Source organism: Mustelus asterias, chromosome 18 (assembly GCF_964213995.1).
Source record: "Mustelus asterias chromosome 18, sMusAst1.hap1.1, whole genome shotgun sequence".
NCBI lineage: Eukaryota > Metazoa > Chordata > Chondrichthyes > Carcharhiniformes > Triakidae > Mustelus > Mustelus asterias.
The window spans coordinates 26,957,006-26,974,394 of NC_135818.1; the positions used below are offsets into that span (position 1 = coordinate 26,957,006).

The 17,389-nt window shown below is 43.7% G+C and overlaps 1 protein-coding gene across 1 annotated transcript in view; it reads right to left on the reverse strand.

Moving 5' to 3' along the window:
- Positions 1-2,044: 2,044 nt before the first annotated feature.
- slc39a9 (solute carrier family 39 member 9) overlaps positions 2,045-17,389 on the reverse strand; it is a 53,485-nt gene continuing 38,140 nt past the window's right edge. Inside the window, exons 3-7 of the mRNA XM_078233628.1 lie at positions 16,033-16,221; positions 11,769-11,837; positions 10,059-10,144; positions 9,480-9,614; positions 2,045-3,527 (exon numbers count right to left, since the gene is read on the reverse strand). Coding sequence (XP_078089754.1) covers positions 3,300-3,527; positions 9,480-9,614; positions 10,059-10,144; positions 11,769-11,837; positions 16,033-16,221 — 707 coding nt within the window. The 3' untranslated portion in view covers positions 2,045-3,299. The remainder of the gene's footprint in view (positions 3,528-9,479; positions 9,615-10,058; positions 10,145-11,768; positions 11,838-16,032; positions 16,222-17,389) is intronic.

Sequence of the window (17,389 nt, forward strand, 5' to 3'; positions counted from 1 at the left end):
GTGAAAGAGAGAGAAAGGATGGGGCAGTGTGTGTGTGAGAGAGAGAGAGAAAGGAGGGGCAGTGTGTGTGTGAGAGAGAGAGAGAGAGAGAAAGGATGGGGCTGTGTGTGTGTGTGTGTGAGAGAGAAAGGATGGGGCAATGTGTGTGTGAGAGAGAGAGAGGGAGAGAAAGGATGGGGCAGTGTGTGTGTGTGTGTGAGAGAGAGAGAGAGAGAAAGGATGGGGCTGTGTGTGTGTGAGAGAGAGAGAGAGAAAGGATGGGGCTGTGTGTGTGTGAGAGAGAGAGAGAGAAAGGATGGGGCAGTGTGTGTGAGAGAGAGAGAGAGAGAGAGAAAGGATGGGGCTGTGTGTGTGTGAGAGAGAGAGAGAGAAAGGATAGGGCAGTGTGTGTGAGAGAGAGAGAGAGAGAAAGGATGGGGCAGTGTGTGTGAGAGAGAGAGAGAGAGAGAGAGAGAAAGGTTGGGGCTGTGTGTGTGAGAGAGAGAGAGAAAAAGGACGGGGCTGTGTGTGTGAGAGAGAGAGAAAGGATGGGGCTGTGTGTGTGTGTGTGTGTGAGAGAGAGAGAGAGAGAGAAAGGATGGGGCTGTGTGTGTGTGAGAGAGAGAGAGAGAGAGAAAGGATAGGGCAGTGTGTGTGAGAGAGAGAGAGAGAAAGGATGGGGCAGTGTGTGTGTGAGAGAGAGAGAGAGAGAGAGAGAAAGGTTGGGGCTGTGTGTGTGTGAGAGAGAGAGAAAGGATGGGGCTGTGTGTGTGTGAGAGAGAGAGAGAAAGGATGGGGCAGTGTGTGTGTGTGAGAGACAGAGAGAGAGAGAAAAAGGACGGGGCTGTGTGTGTGAGAGAGAGAGAGAAAGGATGGGGCTGTGTGTGTGTGAGAGAGAGAGAAAGGATGGGGCTGTGTGTGTGTGTGTGTGAAAGAGAGAGAAAGGATGGGGCAGTGTGTGTGTGAGAGAGAGAGAGAAAGGAGGGGCAGTGTGTGTGTGAGAGAGAGAGAGAGAGAGAAAGGATGGGGCTGTGTGTGTGTGTGTGTGAGAGAGAAAGGATGGGGCAATGTGTGTGTGAGAGAGAGAGAGGGAGAGAAAGGATGGGGCAGTGTGTGTGTGAGAGAGAGAGAGAGAGAGAGAGAAAGGATGGGGCTCTGTGTGTGTGTGAGAGAGAGAGAAAGGATGGGGCAATGTGTGTGTGAGAGAGAGAGAGAGAAAGGAGGGGCAGTGTGTGTGAGAGAGAGAGAGAAAGGATGGAGCTGTGTGTGTGTGAGAGAGAGAGAGAGAGAGAGGGAAAGAGAAAGGATGGGACTGTGTGTGTGAGAGAGAGAGAGAGAGAGAAAGGATGGGGCTGTGTGTGTGTGAGAGAGAGAGAGAGAAAGGATGGGTTTGTGTGTGTGTGAGAGAGAGAGAGAAAGGATGAGGCTGTGTGTGTGTGTGTGAGAGAGAGAGAGAGAAAGGATGGGGCAGTGTGTGTGAGAGAGAGAGAGAGAAAGGATGGAGCTGTGTGTGTGTGAGAGAGAGAGAGAGAGAAAGGATGGGGCTGTGTGTGTGTGTGTGAGAGAGAGAGAGAGAGAGAGAGAGAGAAAGGATGGGGCTGTGTGTGTGTGTGTGTGTGAGAGAGAGAAAGGATGAGGCAGCATGTGTGTGTGTGTGTATATACACGTGTGCGTGAGAGAATGTGTGAGACAAAGAATGGGGCAGTGTGTGAGAGAAAAGATGGTGTTCTATGTGTGTGAGAGACAGGATGAGGCTCTGTGCATGAGAAAGGATGGGGTTCTCTGTGAGAGAAAGGATTGGTTGTATGTCCATGTGTGTGAGGACGGGGTTGTTTGTGCGTGTGTGTGAGAGAGAGAGGATGGGGTTGTGTGTGTGTGTGTGTGTGTGTGTGTAACAGGCCAAATGGCCCCTTTCTGTGCTGAAGGTTCTAAAAGGAATCACTGGTATAAACCCCCCCATTGATAAAGGAATTATGTACAAGTTTATTTGCTCCTGTAACCTGCAGAGAGGTGTTTACATGATGCAAGAGAAGGTATAAAAACATTATACAAAAATTAAAGAATGGCCACTTATTAAAAATTTATTCATACATATTTATCTTAAAAACAAAAAAAAACTGCAATATCTGTTAATGTGCACAGAGAGTGGAAAAATAAGGCAGTCGTCCATGGAATGATTTCAGTTCACATAAAACAACTGAAGCAATCGGACATGGTTCAGAACAATGAATATTCACAAGTCAGCACAGTCATACCAATGACATTTCATTCTGCACACTTTTTAAACTACCATGGATCAATGAAAACCATTCCCAATTGTTGGCTCTCCCACACCCAGCATTATCAGAAGCCCCTTCTACCCTTAACGAATATTATTTGACTCCTGCCCCCACTGACTGGTGCAGCCTCCCCCCACGAGCGTTACCCTTCCTGGCTCATCAACAGATGCTACCCTCTCCTCCCCCACCACTGAATGTCACCCCCTCAACCCGCCACTGAGTTTCACACGCTCCACCAGTGCCTCCTCCCATCCTTGATCTACCAGAGTATAAACCCATCTTCCCCACCCCTGACCACATCTTACCCCATGCACCCCCATCCTCACCAGCCTTACCCTCCTCCCACCCCTGGTGCAATTTGCTTAACCATTGAAGATCCAGGCTGCTTCTTTTTATTTCATTTTTCCACGTACATTAACACAAAGAACTTTTAAACAAAAGCATCTCTCCCCAAATACAGGAGCCTGTCAAAATCCGATCAATTTAACACAGACACCAAACTAGCAGGCACCAAACTCACAGGCTAACCAACTTTTTAAGACTGTAGCTGAATGTGAAGACTGTACACTTATGAATAAAATTCAGTAAAATTATATTTCACACACTGTGTAACAAACCCAGTGTTAATTCCCTTGGCTTGATTAATGCCATGGATTATCTGTAACGCACCCGAGTTCTTAGTTAATTTAGTCAGTAGCTGGATTCCATCCTCTGTACCGAGACACTGTTTGGTTACCGTTACATTTGGTAATTTGGCTCTCATTTGGCTGGATCAAGAGATTTCTGGTTTTGTCGTGATGCAGAGGCCAAAACTCAGTTATGATTTCAAAATAACTACACTAAGAATTCTTCCCGACTTCCTATTTGCAATCTGGCCAAATTTAATTGAATTTACATTTTCAGTTCCATTTCATTTGGAATTTCACAGGGTAAAAGCGAAGGAGGGGAATCCCTGACACAGGCAGCAATCCTGCTCTGCCGTTCTGGGACCACTGGCAGATCCATATTATCCACACTCCTCCTTACTCCACTGCTGGGGGGTTAATGCTGGTGACCCACCGAAAGGACCAATGGAATCAAGCAGCCCAGTACGAGGGTGCAAACCTCGAGTCGACTAAGTCCCTTCCCACCGGACTCTGCCTTGTGACTGTGACCAGTGCCTCCCACCTCTGGGAGCACGTGCACTGTGGCTACGTATAGGAAAGTTCCTGCTGAAAACAGCATGGCGATTCCAGTGGCATTCACTTCTGAAAGTGCCTCTTTACTGCTCTACAATCAAAGAGGAAAAAAAACACATTAATCATTTGGCAAACATTTGCCAGGATTGCAATAAACAGTTTGATATTTTTTCAATTCTCAAAACCATATTAGGCATTCAGGCTAGTCAAGGGGAGATTTGGTTTTCAAATTAGTTGATCAAATTCAATCCATATTGATGGGATAAAACAGCAAACCATTCACTCACGTGAATGGGGACGGACAGTCTCAATCTAGTTTGAGAACAGAAAACTGCTTAACCTAACTAAATTAGCAACATCACTCAGAAGTGGGAAACAAAACACATTCTTGCGGACATTGTAGAAACACAAAGAATTGTATTTACATAGCACCTTTTCCAAAATCAGAATGCCCCACAAAGCACTACACAGCCATTGAATAGTCTTGAACCATTGTGATGAAGGAAAATATAGGAACCAATTTGCACACAGCAAGGTCCCACAAAAAGCGATGAGATAACCAGATACACTGTTTTGATGATCAGTGTTTGTTACAGCTGGTTGTACAGTGAATACCTTAGCATTTTCTATCAGGTCAACAGCTGCACAGCACCAAATCCAGATTCAAACCATTATCCGGGTTATTCAAACCCTGCTCATATATCCCATCATGTTGAAATTGTGCTATGCGATACTAGCAATGATTAAAATTCCTTCCTCTGCTACTTGAGCAAGGACTAGCCGAGATATTTTAAAATAGCAAAAAGGGAGAATTTCCTACAAATACATAGGCAATTTAACAAAAAGTTGAACGTAAAAAAACTAAGTGCTGAAAACACTCAGCAGGCCTGGGAACATGTGGAATGAGAAACAGAGCTACCGTTTTGAGTCCAATATGACTTCTTCAGATTTGACAGGGTAGTTAGAGAGAAACTATTTCCTCTGGTGGGAGTTCTGAGGAATGGAGCATAACCTTAAAATTTGAGAGGAGCTGTTAATGGGAGATCAGGAAGCACTTCACACAGAGGATAACACAAATCTCAAAACTCCTTCCACTAAAATGTTGTCAAGACTAGGAGTCAACTAAAACTTTAAAAATTGATACTGTTATGCAAAGATGTTAAGGGGTATAGAACCAATGCAGGTTAACTGAGTTAACATACAAATCAACCAGAAGAGGTTTGAAGGGCCGAGTAGCCTCCTCCTGTTCCTATGGTGGTTGGGGGAAAGAAGTGAGACTTGCACTGGCAGGGAAGTGCTGCACAAGGAGACTTGGGGGGGGGGGGGGGGGGGGGGGGCGGGGGGTGGAATGATTGAGATGATAAAATTATGAGGGACATAAATAGAGTAGACAGGATTAAACTTTTCCTCTTGGTTGAGGAATCAATGACTAGGGGGCATAGATTTAAGGCAAGGGACAGGAGTTTTAGAGGGGACGTGAGGAAAAACCTTTTCATCCCAGAGGGTGTGGGAGTCTGGAACCCTCTGCCTGAAAGGGTGACAGAGGCAGAGAACCTGATGACAATTAATTAAGTATTTAGATGCGCACTTGTGAAGCCAAGGCTATGGACTAAGTGTTGGAAAATAGGATTAGAATAGTTAGGTGGTCTGTCTTTGACTGGCACAGACATGATTGACCAAAGGGTCCTTTTTCTGTGCTGTATACCTCAATGACTCAGAAGAAAAGTTTAACCGAGGGCCTATTTACATGATCAAGTGGACATTAAAGATCCAACAGTTATTTTTTTTCAAACTTTAGTTTGTAAACTTTAACTTTTTTAAACTGGGCGGCACAGTGGCACAGTGGTTAGCACTGCTACTTCACAGCTCCAGGGACCCGGATTCGATTCCCGGTTTGGGTTACTGTCTGTGTGGAGTTTGCACATTCTCCTCGTGTCTGCGTGGATTTCCTTCGGGTTCTCCAGTTTCCTCCCACAGTCCAAAGATGTGCGGGTTAGGTTGATTGGCCATGCTAAAATTGCCCCTTAGTGTCCTGTGATGCGTAGGTTAGAGGGATTAGCGGATAAATATGTAGGGATACGGAGGTAGGGCCTGGGTGGGATTGTGGTCAGTGCAGACTCGATGGGCCAAATGGCCTCTTTCTGCACTGTAGGGTTTCTATGATGGTAATTATTAGTGTCACAAGTAGGCTTACATTAACACTACAATTAAGTTACTGTAAAAATCCCCCAGTTGCCACACTCCAGCACCTGTGCGGGTAGACTGAGGGAGAATTTACATGGCCAATGCACCTAACCAGCATTTTTCGGACTGTATTGCAGCTGTACAAAACTCTGGTGCGGCCCGCACTTGGGAGTATTGCGTACAGTTCTGGTCGCCACATTATAGGAAGGATGTGGAAGCATTGGAAAGGGTGCAGAGGAGATTTACCAGGATGTTGCCTGGTATGGTGGGAAGGTCTTATGAGGAAAGGCTGAGGGACTTGAGGCTGTTTTCGTTAGAGAGAAGAAGGTTAAGAGGTGACTTAATAGAGGCATACAAGATGATCAGAGGATTAGATAGGGTGGACAGTGAGAGCCTTTTTCCTCAGATGGTGATGGCTAGCACGAGGGGACATAGCTTTAAATTGAGGGGTGATAGATATAGGACAGATGTCAGAGGTAGGGTTCTTTACTCAGAGTAGTAAGGGCGTGGAATGCCCTGCCTGCAACAGTAGTGGAATCGCCAACATTAAGAGCATTTAAATTGTCATTGGATAGACATATGGATGATATTGGAATAGTGTAGGTTAGCTGGGCTTTAGATTGGTTTCACAGGTCGGCGCAACATCGAGGGCCGAAGGGCCTGTACTGCGCTGTAATGTTCTATGTTCTATGTATGAGGAAACCGGAGCAGCCGGAGGAAACCCACACAGACACGAAGAACGTACAAACTCTGCACAGAAAGTGGTCTAAGCCGCGAATCGAACCCAGGTCCTTGGTGCTGTGAAGCAGCAGTGCTAACCACTGTGCTACCCAGTTGCCTGCATAATTCTTAACAAAGCAGGGGAATTCTCCCAGTGTTCTGGTCAAGTCCTCCATCAATTATCCAATTATCACCATCAACAGATTAATCACTGGTCATTTTCTGGCAGCTGGGGAAATTGGGTGTCAAATTTGGCTGTGCTACAACAGTCTGTAATTCAGAAAGGAACCCATCGGGTGTAAAGTGATTTGCATTTCCTGAGGTGCGGCAGAAGGAGCTTGCTCTGGTTTCCCTGCTGGAAAGTGCAAGTATGGCTATTAAGCGATGGCAGGAATGAGTTTATCTGTGTTTGACTTGGGTTGCTCACGAGGGTGAGGTACCATAACCCTCACTGAAACAGTATTTCAGCAAGGGTTGTGAAGGATCATATTGAAGTACAGAACATAGGGGAATTATTTCAAGGTATTGCCAAGCTTAGTGCTACCAGGGAACTGAATGAGCAGGCGCTACCAAAGCTCCAGCATTAATGAAAATATTATTATACTGATTCAGCTCTTTTGCACCATCAGCTCAACAGTCCCTCAAAGTCAGTGCTCCCTCATTAGATCAGGGGGATTTACCATTCCAAAAAGTAAAAACACAATGGGCCCGATTTTACCATTTTCATTCTAAGTGCCGAATCTGGGCGTAGTACAGATCCGACTTAGAAATCTGCTTTCAGGCGCCCCCATACGCTCTCAGCCATCTCCAGTCCCATTCGCGCTATGGGCGGGGCTTAGCGTGGCCAGAACAATTGGAACTCTGAACTGCGCATGAGCAGTTAGAAAAAAATTGGAAAAAGCGCACCCGTGTCAGATTGCTCCCGAGCCGCAGAAAGCGGCCCGGGAGCGAAAAGTGGGAGTGAGGGTGTATCTCGGGGGGGGGGGGGGGGCACAGGGAGGTCCGCTGCCACTCTGCAGGCGATCAGTCGGGGGGGGGGGGGGGGGGGCAGGGGTAGCGATCGGTCTGGGTAGTGGGGGGGGGGACGGATAAGGGGGGCAGATAAGGGGGACACACAGACATCACTGCCCCCCTTATCCAACCCCCACTACCCAGACCGATCGCCACCCTTCTCGCCCGCAGAGTGGCAGCGAACCCCCCCCCCCCCCCCCCCCCCGAGATACATCTTACCCACCTCCCCCGCCCCCCCCCTTCACCCCCCAAGACAACGATCTGGCCTCACTCCCCCCCTCCCCCCAGAGAATGGTCTAGCCTCACTCCCCCTCCCCTCCAGAAGAACATCTGACCCGCCTCCTCCTCCCCCCCCCCCCCCACCCCACCACCAGGCAACGATCAGCTCCCCCCCACCACCAGACAACAATCCGCCCTCCCCCCCACCCCACCACCAGACAACGATTATCCCCCCCATCCCTCCAGAGATCCATCTGACCTGTCTCCTCCCCCTCACCAAACCAGACAACGATCTGACCTCACTCTCCTCCTACCCCCCTCCAACCAGAGAATGATCTGACCCACCTCCACCCCCATCACTGATCTGAGTCAGAGAGCCGTTGGAAACACTGAACGCGCTCTTCAGAGGCTGGAGCACCTGACTCAGACTTTTATTCAGCAGGACCCTAAAAACACGGTTCCGGATTGGTAAACGCAGTGGTAAAGGGGGAAATGCAGATAGAGTTGGGCGGGCAGTTCATTAATTCAATTTAAATGCCTGCAAATGCATTTAAATTGTTGTTGCGCCCGATTTGGACGCGGAACGGATCCCCGCCATTCGCGGGTCTCGGTAAAGTGGCGATCTGCGGGTGCAGATCGCGATAAAGGCCTCACACCCGACTTTACCACGATTTCGCGTCCGAAAACGGGCACAAATTGTTGGTAAAATCGGGCCCAACGTGTCATCATTTCTCTTGAAATGGTTTGATTTTGAATCATGACCTGATGCATGATTTATGAGCATAGATCTTTGAAGTAGGACACTTTGTGAGCAGTTAGCAACGCACATGGGATCTTGGACTTAATAAATAAGCATTGAGTACAAAATCAGGGAAGTTATGCTGAGCCTATATAAAGCTCTGGTTAGGCAACAACTAGAGTAACGCATCCATTCTGGTCATCACACTTTAGGAAGAAGCGAGGGCAAGAGAGAGGGCATAAAAGTGATTTACCAGGATGATTCCAGTGATGAGGGATTTTAGATACCAGATTAGGTTGGAGAAGCTGGGGTTGTTATCCTTGGAGCATAGAAGATTGAGCAGAGATTTGATGGAAGTTTATGACAAGGTTAAATTAGGCAGATAAATAAATACTGCTCCCATTAGTAAATGGTACAAGGACACAGGGGACACTGATTTGTGGTTCTAAGCAAGAGATGCAGGGAGGATGTGAGGAAGAACAGTTTGTACAGCAAGTGGTAATGAGCTGAAACTCACAGGCTAGGAAGGTGGTGAAAGTGGAGACAATGATTTCAAGAGAAAATTGAATAAGCACTTGAAGAGTATAAACTTGCATGGCTATGGAATAGGGCAGGGAATGGAACTGACTGGATTGCTTTACAGAGAGCTGGCATGGACTCAATGGATCAAACGGCTGCTTCCTATGCCATTATGGCTCTTATGGAATCACTCCCTTCCCTTCAATCATATGACCTGCTCTGACTGTTTTATAAAACGGTGCAACAGGAATGATGCAAAAATAATTGTTTTAATCAATGAATGGCTGAAAGTGTGCCAAAAGCCATATTTATTAATATGTTGAGTTGGCTCACATGGCAGCATCCTTGCCTCTACATCAGAAGTCATGGGTTCAAATGTTCCAGCGCCAGACTAAAATCTGACAGTTGGACCAACAGCCTCAATGCAGTAAGGAGGAAGGCATCCCAAGATCAATTGTGAAATATAGGCCAGTCTGTTCTGCTGGATATAAAAGACCCCATTGATACCAAAAAACAGATCACTTGATTACAAACATCATTGCCGGCAACAGGTTCCTAACATAGTGGCCATGACATTGTAATTTTAAGAAATGCAATGAAGCACTGCAGTAAAGTGCTGGATGAACAAAAGCATTAACTCATGTTATGTACCTTACTCAGACCCAGGTAAGTGACCATGGATAGTAGCGGTGCTGCCAAAGCAAACACCAATAGGTGTTTTCTGATTCGATTCCTTTCAAGCCCTGCGTGCATGAGGAAAGAAACCAGACCAAAAGCAGCCGGAGCCTAAAAATGGGGAGAGGAATACATATATTGAAGTGAATTATTAAGCAAGCAAACACTTGGTGGTTATTTGTATCACAAAATTCAATAACCTCAGGACATTTCAATGTTCTTCAAAGCCAATGAGGTAAACTGTGAATGTGCACAGTTCTGTATGTATTTGACTACATATTGGCCAGACCAGGTAAGGATGGCAGATTTCCTTCCCCAAAATGGGATTGGAACTGATGTTTCCAGGCTATTAGTCTAGGCCTCTGCTATGTCCAGAAATATGCCACTACACGATTGTCAAGGTTAGGCCACTCATTTACCTGTCAACTACAAAACTGTACCCATTTCTAAAGGGAGAAAACGTCCAATTAAATCCAATCACTGAAAATTATCTTAAACCCTAAAATGTAGGACGCCTTAAAGAAAAATGAGGAAATTCAAGATTTGGATACTTACTTTGTGTAACATAATAGCTACAAATACAATCAACTGTACACTTGTTTGTGATGTGGAAGCTGCTGCACCCAATGCAATGCCATCCGCTGCAAGGGAAAAGAATATATTACTGCCAGGGAATACAGAAATAAAATGCGTTGCTTTACACCCGATAATTCCATACAATAATAAAACTAAAACTGAAAATGGTCATTATTACTAATGCTTGCTCAATAAAAAATAGACAATGCAATTATAATGCTAAACTAGGTTTCGGTAGATCACAAATCTTGATTAAGAGACTGTGCTATGTGGTCAACTGGGTACGGTATAGGGAAATGCATAGAATAGTTCAGAACTGAGACAGGCAGGAAGGGGAAAACAATCACTGAAAATACTGCCAGCAGGCATCATTTGTGGTTGGCTGTCCTTCCCACAATCCCAATTCACAGGTAAAGGCAAACATGACCTATGGCAAAGCAGCGTGAATTTTCTTGTTTTACATATTACATAGGATTACATACGATAGTGCCGGATCTGATTCAGTTAGTTGACCAAACTGAGATTGCATATCGCAGTGCTCACATTGATACACACAAACTGGAAAAGCCAGAAAAAAAAAGGAGCAGAAATGAACAAGGCAGAAAGAGAGAACAGCTCAGATGATATAACTCTCAGTAGGTGTGGGGGATGCAAACAGCATTTTAAAAACTCAAGATGCAGGGTATTTACTGGAGGCAGCATAGAATCAGAAATGGAGGTAGCATTGATGAATCATAGTTTAAGTCTGCAGAAATTATTCTGACAACATATAAAATATTTATTTATTATAATAATCGTCACTTAACACTTGTGGTGCTGATTTTCAGTTAATCCATGAAAACATTTCAATCTGAATTCTGATAGTGATTTTTCAAAATTAAAAACTAACAACACTAACAAGATTCCCAGCAGTTCACCAACACATTTAAAAATATTTGTAGGGCTATGAAAAGGTACAGTGGAACGAGGCTCATTGGAAAACTCTGTCCAAGAGCTAGCACAGGAAGGATGGGCTGAATAGCTGGCTTTGATGCTGCACAATTCCATTATTCATTTAACTAAGGCATAAAGACCGCTGGGCTCAGTCCCTGTTCTGAACCGAACGGTGCAAAGGGAGGCGGATAGGCTTCCAAAGGAGAAAAAAAAAATCGCCTTACCCCCACCCAGCAAAAGCACCTAAACAAAATATTTTTTCAGGCACTTCCACTATACTGGACCTAAACTGCTACAAGAAAGCTCTTCAAAGTCATAATGTTGTGTGTCCGAGATTGAATTACACAAAAAATAATAGCAGGTCTGCTGCTGGTTAATATATGAAATAATCAAAATCTCTGCAGCATCAAGAGAGATAGTGGCATAGCAATGGTGGGGGCCCTCCATGCAAAAGACTGTACAATTACAGCAACTTTGAAAAACCTTTGTATTTTAGCACTACACTTTGATCAGGTAACTGATACATGGGGGAATAGACTGCAAATGGTTTGGAATATTCTGGTTCATCATTTACTTGAATGGGTGGCATATCAGCAGTCTGAACAATGAACCGAGCCACTGAAAGAGCACCAGCAGTTCTGGGGTTGCACCATCAGCTACTTATATTGAAACCCTGCTGATCTTTTACACTCAGTGGGAGGATCACTGGAGTGATGAAATTAAAGCTTACACACACCATAATGAATGTAGTATTACCTGCTGCATGAACCACCAATCCAAGTGTGGTGGTGATCTTGGTATTTGCTGTTCTTGCAGCTTCAGGGTCTGAAAGATACATTAGAAACAAAATAAACCCCCCACAGAACCACAAATTTAAGTGCAGTATCAATCATTTTGGTACAATATCTTTATAAACAAGTCATTCCTTTGATCCTTTGTTCCTACACTTGTTTGGATATCTGTGGCCAAGCCTCTTGTAGCTGGCCACCAGTGGATACAAAAGTCACTTGAATGATTCTCGTTCCAATCACTCCAATGTATGCTGCTGTTCTTGCTACACCACTAGTGTCTACCCTCTTGACCAAGTCTAGGATTAGTAACCAAGCTGAATAATGTATTTATTTAGTTGAGAAAGGATGGGAGGAGACTCGAGTGAATCACGAACACCAGCATGGACTGTGGGCCAAATGGCCAGTTTTTGCACTGTACGGTGCACGGTGGCATAGTGGTTAGCACTGCTGCTTCACAGCTCCAGGGTCCCGGGTTCGATTCCCGGCTTGGGTCACTGTCTGTGTGGAGTTTGCACATTCTCCTCATGTCTGCGTGGGTTTCCTCCGGGTGCTCCGGTTTCCTCCCACAGTCCAAAGATGTGCGGGTTAGGTTGATTGGCCATGCTAAAAATTGCCCCTTAGAGTCCTGAGATGCGTAGGTTAGAGAGATTAGCGGGTAAATATGTGGGGGTAGGGCCTGGGTGGGATTGTGGTCGGTGCAGACTCGATGGGCCGAATGGCCTCCTTCTGCACTGTAGGGTTTCTATGATTCTACGATCCAAGGCGATCCTATATAATCATCCAGGAGCTAGCAACCACACACAGTCAGCATTGTTGCTAATTCCCAAAAAACATTATACAAACATATTAAACCAAAAGTCTGTTTTACAACATTTTCAATAAATTATTTTCTCATTGTAGCACAGTTCTTAATTTTTGTGTAAAGGCACCATCATAAATTCAGGTGATTTGGAAAAAAGTCAGTTCTGATTTCTGGATTTTCCTAACTATCAGGGATTTAAAAGGTTAGGGTTTGCAAGAACTGGGTTTGTATTCTTTGAGATTAGAAGATTATGGGGTGACTTAACAAGGATGTTTAAAACAATTTGATAGGGTAGCTACAGAAAAATTATTGCCTCTTGTGGTTGAATACAAACCAATCTTAAAATTAGAGCCAGGCCATTCAAGATTGAAATCAGGAAACAGGTTTTCCACACAAAGAGTAAACCAAAGGCAAAAAAGGGAATTAATGTCCTACTCCTATTCCCATGTTGAAAAAAAACCTGTTTGGAATCAGATGGGGCTGCAATTGTTTTTGACATACATCAATGATCTGGACTTGTACATATTTTAAAGTTTGTACACAAAACTCAAATGATACAAGGATTGTATCAAACTTCAAGAGAACATAGATGGATTGGTGAAGTGAGATGAAATCTAATTCAGCAGTTTAAAGTGATTCATATTGGCAGGGAGAATTTGGAGGACAATATAAACAAGATTATACAATTTTAAAGGACTTGAAGGAACAGAGACCTTGGGGTGTAGGTACACAAATTTTAAGATGGCAGAACAAATTATGATTATTAAAAAGGCAAACAGGGTCCTTGTCTTTGTAAATAGAGGTAGATTTCAAAAGAAGAAAGTCACAGAGTCAGAGGTTTACAGCATGGAAACAGGCCCTTCGGCCCAACTTGTCCATGCCGCCCTTTTGTAAAAAAAAAACCCTAAGCTAATCCCAATTGCCCACATTTGGCCCATATCCCTCTATCCCATTGTACCCATGTAACTATCTAAATGCTTTTTAAAAGACAAAATTGTACCCGCCTCTACTACTACCTCTGGCAACTTGTTCTAGACACTCACCACCCTGTGTGTGAAGATATTGCCCCTCTGGACACTTTTGTATCTCTCCCCTTAAACCTATTCCCTCTAGTTTTAGACTCCCCTACCTTTGGGAAAAGATATTGACTATCTAGCTGATCTATGCCCCTCATTATTTTATAGACCTCTATAAGATCACCCTTCAGCGAAAAAATTCCCAGTCTATCCAGCCTCTCCTTATAACCCAATCCATCAAGTCCCGCTAGCATCCTAGTAAATCTTTTCTGCACTCTTTCTAGTTTAATAATATCCTTTCTATAATAGGGTGACCAGAATTGCACACAGTATTCCAAGTGTGGCCTTACCAATGTCTTGTACAACTTCAACAAGACATTCCAACTCCTGTATTCAATGTTCTGACCGATGAAACCAAGCATGCTGAATGCTTGTCATTAAACACTGATCAGATCTGGTGGAATAGTGTGTCCAGTTCTGGGCACCACAATTTTGGAAGCTCTGAGAAAGGGTGAAGAGGAGATTTACTACAATAGTACCAAGAATGAATGGGTTCAATTACATGGATGACCTAGAGTTGTTCTCCTTAGAATAGAGAAGGTTATGTGGCAATTTGATAGATTTTGAAACAGTAAATAAAGTGAAACAACTTCTGATAGTAGATGGTTTGATAGCCAGAAGTCACAGATTTAATGTAATTAGCAAAAGCAGAGGTAAGTTGAGGAGAAACTCTATTTTACAGTGAGTTGCCATTATCTGGAATCCACTGGCCTTAAGGATGGTGGAAACAGATTTAGTGCTAACTTTCAAAAGGGAATTGAGTGAATATTTAAAAGGGGAAAATAAAAATTGCATAGCTTTGGTGAAAAAGGAGGGTAGTGTAACTAACTGGATAGCTCTTTCCAAGACAGATGCACAAATGGCTTTTTATGCTGTATGATTCGATGACATGTTTCTTCTCTTCACACCATTCTCAACCCACAGCACAAGAACTGAACACCCCTCATTTAAAATACAAACAATAGCTTGTTACTCTAACAACAAAATACTCGTTTCCAAGAGCTATGATAAAATTGACAGCAATGGAGTACTCCGTCTAGAGAAGAGGAAAAGAAGAGAGTCTGTATTAAAGTGAGTGTGTTTATCTGATGCAGTACTTATATTCTACCAGTCTAAATACTGCACAAAATGAACTGAATTTGAGCCTAGGTCTTGACAGCCAATATAAATGATCAGGTACAGGAACAATAAGGTCTCAGATAAATAGTCACATTTGATGGTTTGCCATCCACACACTCCTAAAGTTTCAGCAGTAACTTTGTATTCCCTAACATAAGCTGGCAGTGGCTTGCTTCTGTACTCTGCCTCAATTTACAAAGTAAGAAGTCTCACAACACCAGGTTAAAGTCCAACAGGTTTATTTGGTAGCACAAGCCACTAGCTTTCGAAGTGCTGCTTCTTCATCAGGTGAGTGGGATTTCAGTTCACAAACAGGGCATATAAAGACACAAACTCAATTTACAAAATAATACATTATTTTGTAAATTGAGTTTGTGTCTTTATATACCCTGTTTATGAACTGAAATCCCACTCACCTGATGAAGAAGCAGCACTTCGAAAGCTAGTGGCTTTTGCTATCAAATAAACCTGTTGGATTTTAACCTGGTGTTGTGAGACTTCTTACTGTGTTTACCCCAGTCCAACGCGGGCATCTCCACATCAATTTACAATGCTGTGGATGCTGTTTGCCCTTTTAATATCTCATTCTGTCCTGCCACCTTAAAATCTAAGTACATAAACCGCAAAATATTCCTGCACCTCTAAAATTCCATCATCTAGTTTATATTGCCATCCTCATTATTCCTACCAATTTAATCAGAATATAAACAAAAGACTTGAATGCTTCACTTGTTCAGCTTGGATGAAAAATTAGCAGCCACCTCAGACCAGTGCTTCCTTACCAAGGCTGATCATTTATTTTTGGTTGGCCTCAGACAGGTTGAGAGAGCAAAGCAATTTTTGCACACACAGGGTGGTAAGTGTCTGGAACAAGGTGCCAGAGGTAGTAATAGAGACGGGTACAATTTTGCCTTTTAAAAAGCATTTAGATAGTTACATGGGTATGATGGGTATAGAGGGATATGGACCAAATGCGGGCAATTGGGATTAGCTTAGGAGTTTTTAAAAAAAGGGCGGCAGGGACAAGTTGGGCTGAAGGGCCTGTTTCCATGCTGTAAACTTCTATGACTCTAACCATCAACAGTTCAGAAGCATTAATACCGATGCAATACAGTCCAGTTAAACTAAAGATATTTCACATTTGCACACCATGATAGATGACACAGTGGTTTCAGCTCACCCAGTCTCAGCATTATTTAAAACTAGTCATTGAGATTTTAAGTGTGTCTTACCATCACTGGAGTGCATGTGAGAACTGCCTATTTGGTCGACCAAGAGCATAAAAACAAATCCAAGGACCAACGAAACACCAATGTAAGCATGTAAAGCAATGTGCTTGTGATCATGTTCAGTCTCTACAGATTGTCCTGTCTTTAATGGATCCTCCACCTTCTCTGCTTCATCTCCATGGGGGTGTTTATCTGAAGAAAAGGAAAAAAGACGATTAAATCGGATTATACCTTTTTAATGGTTATGGAGGGGGAAAGTGAGCAGAAGCTTTTCTTTACCACGTGAACTGGAATGTTCAAACCCTGCATGGATTCAGGGACTCCACAGGTCACTCTCCAATCCCCCCCCCCCCCCCCCTCCTCCTCCTCCTCCAAAACAAAACCACTTTTAGAAATCCTGAGAGCTGCATTGGCAACAGAACCTAGTAGCACAGGCATTTGATCTGACCCCAATGTCGTCCACTCCTCTGATGGAAGAATTCCAAACTACTACACAAAACTTTCTCCAGTTCTTAGCAGCCTCATTATGATTATCCTTCATCATCATCACCATGTTATGATTTGGAATGTAGTCTGAAAGGAAGCATTCAATAATAATATTCAAAAGGAAATGGATAAGCACTTAAAACATAAAAAATTTACACGGTTAAGAAGAGTGGGAGAGTTTGACTACTTGAATAGTTGTTACAAAGAGCCAACAAAGGCACAATGGGTTAAATGGTCTCATTTTGCATTTCAAGATTATATAATTTTCATTAAAAATATTAAACAATGGAAAAACATAGGTCCTATTTTCAGATGCTGCGGAAACTAGTTTAGTCAATTACACTTTGGTCCATTTATATTTCTTTCCTAAAACACTGTGGGTGTACCTACACCAGATGGAGGACTGCAGCGGTTTAAGGCACCTCACTACCACCACCTTCTCAAGATCAATTTAGGGTTGGCAACAAATGTTGGCCTTGCCAGTGATGCTCATATTCCATGAGGGATTAAACAAAAACATGACTGATATAGCAGGCAGTGCAACATGAAAAAATACCTGTAGACAATTCAATGGCAATAGAAAGTTTCAACCTTTATCCTGATCAAAATAGTTGTTTTATCAAGAATGATTCTTCTTCATGCCTTACCTGGCAACTTTGCTGCACTCGCTTAAAGATTTGTAATTTTGATCGGTGAACTAAAACTATATAACAAAGAACAAAGAACAATACAGCACAGGAACAGGCCCTTCAGCTCTCCAAGCCCGCACCGCTCCCTGGTCCAAAACTAGACCATTCTTTTGTATCCCTCCATTCCTACTCTGTTCATGTGGCTATCTTGATAAGTCTTAAACGTTCCCAGTGTGCCCGCCTCA